The sequence below is a fragment of the Platalea leucorodia genome, assembly GCF_965183815.1.
Source record: "Platalea leucorodia genome assembly, chromosome: 14".
Lineage (NCBI taxonomy): Eukaryota > Metazoa > Chordata > Aves > Pelecaniformes > Threskiornithidae > Platalea > Platalea leucorodia.
Window position 1 is genome coordinate 10,688,731 of NC_138836.1, and position 11,763 is coordinate 10,700,493.

Genomic DNA, 11,763 nt, shown 5'->3' on the forward strand with positions numbered 1-11,763 from the left:
CCGGAGGCAGAGCACATCAGGGCGTGCGACCAGCCCCATCCGCGAGCGCTGCTCTGGGTAATGGGTGAAAACTAATACTGGTAAAATTACTTTTTGCAAAGCTGGAAGGAACTTTGCTTGAAAACTGAACTTTTGCCAAAATGAACTTTTGCCAAACATCATGTCAGCAAAAAACAATAGGAAAGAGCGGTTATTTTTTCCCATTTTGGTACTTTCCAGCCACCATTCCCTTACGTTTCTTACTTTCTGTATGAGGTTAAAACAGGAGAAAAATGCTCCAGCTGCTGCAGGTAGAAGCACAGAGAGTAATGGAGGTGGAAGTGGGAAGGCTGAGATGGCTCGGGGGGCAGACGGGGCCAAGCAGGCAGATTCCTCGCAGAGCCGCCCTGCGGTGGCGAGGACAGAAAGAGTTAAGCTGCAGTGTTGCTGGGGGAGCTCAGGTGTGGCTCCGCTTTCCTTCCTGGCCTCCAGGATTACAGCACCGCTTGCCAGGCTTTGGGGAGAGGTTAGGAAATGCCTGTCCCAGGAGAGCTGTCCCCAAACCTGGGGCCGGAGGGTCCCATCCCTGCGGTGTGGGACCATGAGGGTAGCACCTTCCCTGGGGACAAAGCTGGCCTGGAGGACATCATTGGTGGGGAAGGCAAAGCAGATGATGCACCCAGATTTGCCCTGTGCAGGCTGGTTTTGAACGGCTCTGAGAAAGCAGCCAGCGCTCAAGAGAGCAAAAAGGATGAGATTTACTGCGGCTGCTGCTTGGCCAAGGAGGTGGCGACACCGACGTCCTGCCTTGCCCGCCCGGAGCATCGCCAGGCTGCCCCGGGGAGCAGCGAGCTGCGGAGCTGCTGGATGTGCAGCCCCTCCGAGGACACTGAGCTGCCGACCTGCGGGTCAGAGCACTTAACTCTATAACCAGAAACCTGCTCGTGAGTGAACAGCCTGGGTAAGTGACGAGTAAATATTTTTAGGTCTAACCCTAGAAGCAAGTTTGATAGGTAAGTGGGAAAGAGTGAGGCTTGAAAAATGATGCTCTTTGTCCTTTCTCTGTATGGATTTACCATCTCCTGCTGGGAGGGGGAAGGCTCTGCTTCCAAAATAAGTGGTCGTTGTCAGTGTGGGCATGGCAAGTTTAATAAAACTTTTCATCCTCTGCATTTACCAGATGTTGTGGCCGGTGCTGTGCAAAGGGCGTCCCGTGCTGCGCCTGCCACCCTGGCTGCCTGGAAAGCTCTGCTGATGTGAGAGGGTCTGCCTGAGGTGTGAGTCCAGGTCTTCAGAGACCCCCGTGACCTTACCCCAGCAGTGATCCCTCTTGCCCAGCTTTAGGTGCCTGGCCTGAGATGCTCTAGAGCAGTTGGCAGGGGTGGACCACGCACTGGTTGCCTGGGGCTGGGCACTGACAGGTTGGCAGCTCTTCTTCCATCCCTCTCCAGGCTGGAAGGTGGGTTTGAATCCCTTCCTCCAGATGAAAGCCTGGATAGGGTGGCTATTTTTCACTCCCCTTCCAGCACTTTTTAAAATCATGGATGGCAGGATTGCATTCCTACGGGCACATCGCCTGTGTTCACTTATTAAAAAATGTTTTATTTCTTGCTGCTGGCAGAGAGCTTTCTCAGGCTTTGAGAGAAGAAGGCAAAGCTGGACAATATGGGGTGATGAGTTCTGGTGCTGTTAAAAAGATGCAGTCATCCAAATTGGATGGTGACCTTGTCCTTTCTGCTGGAGAGGACTCCACTCCAGCTCCAGGTATCCAACACCTACCACAGGGCTCAGAGAGTTTCCTCTCCTTGGTCTTCTGACCCCAGAGAAGGTGGGTCAGTGATGGCTCTCTGGTTTCTTCACAGAATGAACTTCTTCAGACCCACCTGGAGTATGACTGGAAGCTGAAGTCTCTTGAGAAAGCAATTCTCAAACTACAGAATAGCACACGGTAAGGCAGAACAGAGCTGGGTCTGCTCCCAGCTTGCAGTTGGTGCTGCAGATGATCTGTCTCCCTGTAAAATGATAATAGTTATAATTCTTCCCAATTTCTATCAGGTGGCTTCTGGGGGGCATCAACAGAGAACCACAGGCAGAGCTCCTAACAACATCACCCGCCATCTTCAGCAAAGCGTGAGCCACAGTGGAAGTTATAAGGACCAAAATAGTCACAGTGGCTGCCTAGTGTGACCAACTTTGTAAGAAACCTTGAAAAACGGCCTCAGTCCCTTGTTTCAAAGCTACTGCAGCCACAACTGCCTCTGGGCTGTTGAGTTTTCCGTTTCCAAGAAGGCACTGGACTTGCCAGTGTTTGCAGGGGAGGTGTCCTGGGGCGGAGAGGGGCCAACGGCAGCAGGAGATGGCCTGAAGGACAGTACAAGGGGTGACTTTTGTCCCGTAGGCGTCTGTCTAGGTGTGGAAAGCCTCATGGGAGGGTTTAGGCTGCTGCTGGTAGCAGTGGGGACAGTCCAGTGGGACGTAGTGGCCTTTCTGGAGGAGGAGAGTGTGGCTATGAACAGGATAAAGATCTGCTTAAAGCACAAGTGAGCCTTCACTGAGAATAAGCTCACACTGGAGAAGGTGCCTGCTCACACCAAGTATCTCCATTTAAAAGTAGAGTAGTTCGAGATGTGTCCCATTACAGTAGCTGCAGGGATGTGGAGTTGAGAGAGCAGTGCCTGCCCTGACCACTGCTGGGTGCCGTACCCACCTGCAAAATGCCTCCAACGCGCAGTATCGTAGCCTAAAACAGGTGAATCTTTTTGTTTATTTTGTGGCTAGGAGTGCTGTGAATTCAAGAAGAGCTCTGGGGTGGATGGTCTTCCCAGCATTTACATCGGGCTGAAGGACAAGCTGTCTTGAATCAGGTGGGTCATCGTGGAGCCTGATATCTGCTTGTACTTATTTTTGCAAAGCTGCACCTGAGGGCGGGTGCTTGCTTATAAACAGCTCTCTGCTATCACCAGGTGGAAAAAGCAAAGGCCCAGAAAATTGCATGTGAACTAGGCTAGAGCCCACTGGGCTGCCTTTTCTCTGGGATAAGATCATCGTTTCGGATTTGCAGTGTTACCCTGGCTGCTGCGACAGCAAGCACAACAGGCCAGGAACTCCTTGAATTTTTTTGATTTGCTGAAACTGGAACTTTTCAGAGGTCCTGATAAAACTTCCCTTAAGAACATGTTTCAAACCCAGGAAGGACTTTCTTGTCAGACCTAGAGGGAATGAGAAACAGCCAGATAAGAAGGGCATGAACTCGCAGTGTGAGCAACAAAGACCAAACTCCCTGCTCATCTCGCTCGAGACAAGATGCATGAACCCACCGTCCCGGTGAGTCCCCCGAGACTGGGGTCAGGCTGGGAGCTAACTCTGCTTTATCGTCTGGTGAAAAATTTCAGGTTTCATCTTGACAGGGAATGGGATCAGTGATTACAAGATGTTTTCGGAGCTGACAGCGCTGTTTCTTGCTTGCTTTAGTGATGGGTTGTGATGAGGCGTTAGCAGGTTGCGGGATGATCAAAGGGAGAGGGGAGGGATTCCCTGGACCGGGAGGGATGCTGAGCCTCACTCCACCACCACCCTAGAGCAGAGGGCAAGAAAGACTAGGGGTTTCTGCCTCCCCCCTTTGGCTTTCTTTAAAATGATAAACAGTAGCAGTCAGCTGATAATGATTTAGTATGTGGAAAGACTGAGCTTTATCGGTGTCCCTATCCCGGCTCCTTTTAAGTCCCCTCTAGAAATCTCATGAGCAGCAATACATAAACTGGCTGAGTTTGTACCCACGCAAGGTATTGCGGCTGAGCCTCATAAATCCCACACGTCAGCCCAGTTTTCTCTGCAAAGGAAAAACTACCAGGTGCCAGCAGTGATGGAAGAGAAGGGCTTGTGCTGGCTGAGGTCAATCTCAAAAAGCGCTTTGCACCCCAAATGTCAGCAGAGATGGGGCTGAAGCACGAGCGCTGCAGTGCGTTTGGGGTGTGGAACCAGCCTCTCTCCTGTTTTCAGGCAGGAATAATTTCTCATAAAAACAGTGGTGGAGGCGGCCCTGCAAAAGAGCTCGAATGCCTCTAGGCGGCACGAGAGTGTGTCTGATCGCAGCGGGACATGCGGCCCCTTGCTTCTTGTCTGGCTCTGCATGAACTCCTTGCAGATCCTGGTCGGGGAGGCCTTTCTTATCTCTGTCCCCTGTCATTGTATGTGATTGTGGGCTTGGAGGTAGCACGGGGAGGTGCAGAGCACCCTGAGCCCCAGGTTGTGTCCCAAAGTGCTGAAAGGCTGATGTGGGGTTGCCCAGCTTGAAACTGGAATCAGGCCCCACATCTGCACGTATTCACGAAACCTCCCGTTTGGATGAAACCTCTGCAGCACTGGCCGGCAGGTCCCCATCCTCCGGCCAACGTGAGGAGCTGGTCCTGCACAGCCGGGGACCATTGCCCCTGTCCCCACGGCATGTGAGCCCCAGGTACCATGGCCCATGGTTAGTGCTGGGGCAGCAGTTGCTTCTTTCTTCTCTTTTATTGCTGAAGAGATCTGCTTGATCAAAACGATGGTGCCTGCATTCGGACTACCCAGCCATCACACCTCTGCCCCCCAGCCAGAGACAAGGAGTGATTTCCTCAGGTGCAAGTCCTGGGTTCGATGGTTTTAATACTGACCTGCCTTTTAGGCGGAGCTGGAGTGTGGTAAGAGGTTTCTGGAGATAGCGAAATCCATCTCACCTGTCTGGGACACGCAGCTCCTTCAGCAGTGGCGCAGCACGCTCCCGAGGGGTCTGTCTCCTTCCATGGACAGCACAGAGAGCCTCGGGGACTGGCTTAGACTCATAAGGACACTTAGGAAACAAAATCCAAATTAAATAAAGGTTTATGGATTAAACTCATTGGTAGGAGACTCTTACAAGGAATTCAGTTTACTTTCATTCATTTAAGGAGAACTAAACTGTGTCATGGTTATTTTAATTCTGCTAAAAATGGTACAAAGAAGTTGAATGTGGCTTATCTTAATCCACTTGAAAAATCAATTCAGATTAATTTTCTTGAGTGTCTTGCATAGTTTGCCTTTGATTTTTCACATGTTAATTACTTTTATTGTGCGTGGCTGAAGCCTAGCATGACTGTAGCTTCTGTCAGTCACAGAAAATGCTCCTGCAGTTACGTGCAGACTTTAAATACAAAGCTTATGTGTTGGGTAATCAGGGCAGAGAATGCTCCTGGATGGGTCCTGTAAACCATTTCACAGAATTGCTGTGGCTGGCAGGGACCTCGGAGGTTTTGAGTCCAGCCCCTCGGCTCAGAGAAGGGTCAACTGGGGCAGGCTGCTCAGGGCCACGTCCAGCTGGGTTTGAATATTTCCAAGGCTGGAGCCTCCAAAACCTCTCTGGGCAACCTCTTCTGATGGCTGACCACCTTCACAGTAAAAAAGGTTTCTCTTATGTTTCAAAAACAGTTTTCTCTTTTTCTGTGTCCTTTAGCATGTGATGCAGAGCCAGAGAAAACGACAAAGTGGCCAACAGCTCCTCCATGGGAACAGCTGTACCCAGATCATCCCAAAGGATTGGAACACAGATGCCAAGGGATGTCTGACAAGAGTTTGTACTTTAGCCACTGCTATTTTGAGGTTGAGATATCTGGGGCTGACGTTTACCTTGGCATGACGTACAGAAGCATTGACCAGACGGGTTCACAAAGCAACAGCTGCACTTTGGGGAACAACTTCTCCTGGAGCACCCTGCGGAATGGAGAGGGTTTTCTGCGTGGCACAGTGACGTGGAGACGCCCCTCAGAATGGATGTGTTTGGTAGGGCAGGGTCTACCCGAACTACCCTAGCAGGACCCTGTCCTTTTACAGGGTCACCTGTGATGACACAACCTTGATGCACCAGTTTGAGTATGATTTTGTTGAGCCCCTCTACCCTGACTTTTGGCTTTTAAAGACAGAAAACTCTCAGGATAATGTGACTGGGGGAAGATGCTGAGAAGATCCCAGCCTCCTTGCCTGCCTTTGGGGAGCTGCTCCCTTCAAAGCATCTGAGTCAGAAGAACTGGCCAGCGCTTAGGCTATGGTGTGATGGGGATGCTTTTGCTGCAGGTAGCTGGGTGAAGAAGGGAGAGATGTTTCCATAAAGACTCTTGTAATCAAATGTGGTTCTGAGCATCCCATATTTTAGAGGTGGACAAGGCTTGAGAGTTTCATGCAGTTGCTTGTCCAGGGATAGGTGCAGATTGCTCCCAGCAGTATATCCATTAATATTCTGTTTAGTATGAGTTAAAGCCATTTTTTTTTTTTTTTTTTATTTTTTTCCTCCCCAAGGATGGTGATGTGTCACTGCCCTGGCATGTTGGTCTTAGCAAGCCAGTGTAAGTGAGCAGACAGAAGCCAGGCGGACCAAGGTTGTGTTGCCATTTTCCCTGCTGCGCCTGGATAAAAGGTCTCAGCCCCCAGCTCGGTTCTCAGCTGGCTTCAGGATCAGGGTGGCACTGGGGCAGTGAAAGGTCCCTCTTGGTCCTCCCACCCCCAGGCCTGCACCAAGAGCAAAGAGCTATGGGGTGGGCTGATGTGGGCATGGCCTTGGGCAGGAGAGCGCCCGTGCAGTGTCCCCAGGAGCAGCCAGGGAGCAGCAGAGGCTGCAGAAGCGTGGGGACGGGAGGATGAGCCAGGGAATGGGCTCTGTGCTGGGAACAGAGGCGCATTCCCCAGCGGAGGAGCAGCAGCTCAGCTCCCACCCCGCAGGAGGGGGCTCTCAGCCCGCTGCCGGCTCCGCTGCCTTCCTCTGCCTCCTCCTCTCCCTCCTCTGGCAGCAGTAGCAGGGACGGGGCCCTGCAGCCCCCAGCACCCGCAGGCCACGGGCACCCCAATGTCCCCCCTTCCCTCTCCCCCAACCTCCCGCCACCTCCCAGCCCTGCCTCCCGTCCACCTCGCTCGCTGCTGTGGGACCCCACAGAGGTCCCCTGTTAAAGGTGGGTGACGAGGGGTGCTCACGTGTCGGGTGATGTCCTCCCTGCCCCAGCACCGCTGCACCCTGCCCACGCCCCCCTTCCCCTTGGCGAGTTGCTCGTGAGTGCGGCTTTCGGAGCCCCACGGTAGCAGAGGGGACCGCTGTAAGAGGGTCCCATCGTGGCCTAATTTAGCTGTGTGCTCTGCTAAGTGACCTTTGGGGACCCAGAGTGACCTTTGCAGCACCCTTGCGCCCAGGTCCAGGGAACAAACAGGTGGGAAGCAGAGAAAATTCCTTGCACACCGTTGCTCTTCAGCAGGATGGGTCAAGCTGCAGGTGGGAGATTGGTGGAGATACAGGGACTGCTCAGAAACTCAAAATTTCCACGCTCCAGAAGTCAGCAGAGCCAGAAGAAAAAGAGAAAGAAACTTCTACAAAGCACTTTGCAGAGGAGGTGAGTCCATCATCGCTCCATTTTGCAAGTGGGGAAACTGAGGCAGGGGTTGGAGAAACCATTTGCCAGTGGTCACCTAGCAAAGAAATGCATCCAGGTCTCAGGGTGCCTGGTCAGCACTGAGCCAAGTGCAGTGTTAGCACCAAGGTACTGCCTTTATCCCTGGTACTTTCAGCCTTGGGGATGTGAGGGATAAACGTTTATTGTGCTCTCTGTACGAAACAAAACCAGAAGTGGCAAGGTAGGGAGAAGAAAAGAAAAGGCACCAAGGCATGGGAATCTGCATACAGTTCTTCTACTGTTCACCAAAGGGCTGGCCAGAAGCCAGATTTTAATTTTTGACAGTTTTCCTGGGGAGAAAAAGACAAATAAAACACTGAACAAGGCCAAACCAAAGCCATTGGCTGTTGAAATCCAAATGTTTTAAGTTTATTCTCATTTAACCACTATAAAAATATGTGAAATGGAAGAAGAAATCCGCTTTCTTATGACCTAGTAAGTCAAGAGTTAGTGTTTCATAAAATGGTCCAACAAGATCCAGTGTCTCGGAGATGAGGCTGGGCAGTGGCATCTGGGCAGGAGGTGGCCACTTCCATAGTGAGGGCAGTAACAGCCAGGTCCCCTGAGCAGGGCCGCGGTGGCTTCCCACTGCCGAAGGCCAGCAAATGAGTGGATGTGTAGCTAAAAGAAAAGTTGCTGTGGTGATGGGTGTGTAACAGCTGGTGCTTAGAGAGGCTCTTTGGCCTGTGTTATGAGAAATGTCAAATTACACAATTAAATCAGTCCCTGTTGGTTTTAAGCCTTATGGATCTGTAATCCCAAGGGTGCACTGATGGATTTACTACCATTTCACCGATAGTCGTTACAAGAGTATTTTGTTCCAAGACACTAACTAGAGCAAAGGGGCTGTAAATCGCACCCATGCATCAGCCCCGGCAGAAGAGGATCTGATGCTGTAGAGGGTCCAAAGGGGACAGCACGGCTGAAGCAGAGGCTTCCCACTGGCTGCGTGGCCTCAGGGGGCTTTGAAAGGAGGATATGAGAAGCACTGGGGCTTCACTGAGTCTCCAGCAATCCTAGGGATGGGGTAGAGCACTGCTTCTCCTCTCTTTGCAGGCTGAAGTTTCCTTTCTCCTGGCAGCGTGCTGCACCCACACCTGGAACGTCCCTGGCTGTGTCCGTGCCTGCACTTGTCCTGCCGGCGATAAGATTTCATGTAGGTGAGATGTGCTTCCAGTTCACCCTGGCATGGACAGAAAGGAGGAACAGCCACAACACTTGCTCATCTCGAGCTGTTGGAGAGGTGGCACCAGCCACGAACCCAACTCCCACGGTCAGCTGCAAAAACAGCTCCCGTATCCAGGCTCAGTCCTGCTCCCCCTTCATCCCCGAACAGCCGCGCCAAAATCCACTTCCCAGCACCCGTGTAGTGGGTGCTCCCGGCTGCAGGCAGGGACCACGGCAGTGGCACTGCCCCATGCCCCAGTGCCACAGCTAAGGACAGAGCTGGAGAAACCTCCTCCCAACACTGGCCCTGCTGCTCTGCTCAGCTCTCATTTTAGCTTGGCAGCCCATGCCCGGGAGTTACATATTTTCTCCCCGGAGTGCCAAGCTGCTCCATCCCCAGGCTGCGTTCAGGGATTGGCATGCAAATAAGCCCACTGCTGCCTCAAACTGTGATAATTAAAAGTGAAGTTGTAAAACAAGCAGCATCAATTTTTGGTGCACGTCCCCAGCAACACATGGTGATTGGACTGAGCTAGGAGACATTTCGAGCTACGCAGCAAACTCTAAATAGCCTGGAGAGAATACATGGGAATTTAGCTTGTGCAGCAATTTCAGATGTCAAAACAAGTTTCCTTGTTAATATGAAACTATTTGGACTTTGCATTTTTAATTAAAGCTTTTAATTATCCAACTGTATTTTATTAGCTTTTATGAAGACAGCTGCTTTAAACGCTATAAGCCAAATCTGTGCTCTGAAGCACTACTTGTCTGAGACCGGGTTTCGGTTGTGAACAGCCTTCATTGTGAGTAAATGGGGTTGTTTAATTTAAACTAGAATTTACTGTCCCAGCTTGATTGAAAGTCTTTTATGGCAGAGACGACAAATAACCTCGGTGGGAGCGTTCGTTTGCCCACGGCTGGGAGGGGATGCTGAGCTGGCAGCCCGAGGAGTCGCTCGTTAGCCCCTTCCAGGGTGAGCACCAACTGCTTCTGAAAAGGGCTTCTCTGCCCACCTCACCTCCCTGCTCGCGTCGCTTTGTCTTTGAGCACCAGATCAAGACTGAAAGCTCCTGGGTGACCCGACCTGAGCTGGCTTTGGTGCCCAATAACTCCACGCAACATACCACCTCTCCTGCCCTGAGTGACCACCATCACAGATGGAGCCCAAAGTCACGGACTAAATGAACTCAATAGACATTTGTGGATGTTTATGGACATTTTACAGACATTTTACAGGGGTGATCCATAGAATAAGTGGGGTGGTGGTTAATGAGGATGTATTGGATAATGTGGGACCTGAGCATGACGTAAATGGTATGGAATAAGGGGTGGATACTGTCCTGGTTTCAGCTGGGATAGAGCTAGTTTTCTTCTTAGCAGCTGGTAGAGCACTGTGTTTTGGATTTAGGATGAGAATAACGTTGATAACACACTGATGTTTTGGTTCTTGCTGAGCAGAGTTTACACTGGTCAAGGACTTTTCAGCTTCTTGTGCTCTGCCAGGTGCATAGCTAGGACAGCTGACCCAGACTGGCCCAAGGGCTATTCCATACCATAAGACGTCATGCTCAGCATGTAAAGCTGGGGGAAGAAGAAGGAAGGGGGGACATTGGGTACGATGGCGTTTGTCTTCCCAAGTCACCATTACGCGTGATGGAGCCCTGCTTTCCTGGAGGTGCCTGAGCACCTGCCTGCCGATGGGAAGTAGTGAATGAATTCCTTGCTTTGCTTTGCTTGTGCGCGTGGCTTTTGCTTTCCCTATTAAACTGTCTTTATCTCAACCCATGAGTTTTCTCACTTTTACTCTTCCGATTCTCTCCCCCATCCCACTGGGGGGGAGTGAGCGAGCGGCTGCGTGGTGCTTAGTTGCTGGCTGGGGTTAAACCACGACAGATGGGTTTTGAGGTGCTGAGGTCCAGGAGCCGGTGCTGCTGGTGGGTCCCTGCAGGGCAGCGGAGTCTCCCCCTCCGGTGCGGGGGCTCAGGGGAACTCGCTGGGCTCTGGTTTGCAGGAGGTCAGGCTTCACAGCCGGTGCCTGCTCTTCAGTACTGTGATCACAGACTAACTTTACCAAGCAATAGCTAATGCTCGTGGTCCTGTTCATAACATGGATTACTTATTCATTGGGATCATGTTATTTACAACTGCAGCGTGGCCTCTCTTGATTTACAGCATCCCAATAGTTTAACAGCTTGTAGAAGCCTTTACGTCCTGCCTGTGCAGAGAAGAGGCAGAGAACAGAATATCTGAATACAATTGCAAGGGAAGAGGTGACAATCAGGACGGGGTTTCTGGCTGGAGCGCAGCCCTGTGCTGAGCTCAGCACCGTGTTCACGGAGAGCGCTCTGGTTCAAGACCTTACTCTTCATCACTGTCGAAAATCAGCAAAATGTACTAAATCATCTGTAATTTGGTGAGAAGAAAGGCAAAGCGGGCAGCTTTTAAGCACTGATGCAGGTCGATCTATAGCTAGCGAGACCTAGCAGGATCACAGGCTGCAGCGATGATAGCTGCGCTCGAAGCTGAAAGGGCAGCTCAGGAGCCCGTGTGCGCGGTCCTGCCTTAGAGGACAGACCAAAAGCCTTGGTGCTGGGCAGGGCTGTTCTCTCCAGACCTGTGTGTAGCTGCTGGCGATGACCTTTCTTCTGTCCTCTTCTGTGTGTCAGGGGAGCTATAGCTGGGATTGATATGGGCGGAACAGCGTACAAAAGAGGTGCCGCTACCTAGCGCGGTATGTAGGGGACAAAAGGACAGCGATGCACACAGTGTTAACAATCACATCTACACACTTGTGCATGGGCTGGAAGATCAATGAATTGAATGTCTTCTGGCTTACCTCGGACCAGTGCCTGTGCTCACAATTTGTACCTGGGAGCATTGCAGTGCCGATGACGGATGGATGCCTCCAACGGATGGATTCACAAGTATCTCCCATTTATCCCCTCCCCAGTGAAAGCTGTTCGCACTGCGGGCTGTACTGTCCCTGGGGATGTTTTTTCTCTGTTAGCACCTGTGTCCTGCAGTGTGCTGGGAAGGGCACGGATGCTCAGGCAGGGGCACACCCCAGGAGAGCTCTGGATGGAAATGACCACCAGGGATGTGGATCGTGTCCAGCTGGCAGGTGACACGTGTAGAGAGAACAACAGAGCACAGGGACTTGGTTGGGCTGGGACTA

The 11,763-nt window shown here is 51.7% G+C and overlaps 1 protein-coding gene across 1 annotated transcript; it reads left to right on the forward strand.

Moving 5' to 3' along the window:
• Positions 1 to 513: 513 nt before the first annotated feature.
• TRIM16 (tripartite motif containing 16) lies at positions 514 to 5,947 on the forward strand (the record flags this gene model as incomplete). Its single annotated transcript, XM_082326550.1, is given in 11 exon segments — positions 514 to 887; positions 1,677 to 1,743; positions 1,842 to 1,927; positions 2,035 to 2,109; positions 2,217 to 2,373; positions 2,758 to 2,835; positions 2,839 to 2,873; positions 3,169 to 3,236; positions 5,444 to 5,713; positions 5,716 to 5,778; positions 5,781 to 5,947. Coding segments are annotated over 11 exon segments (1,440 nt in total).
• Between the last annotated feature and the right edge of the window lie 5,816 nt (positions 5,948 to 11,763).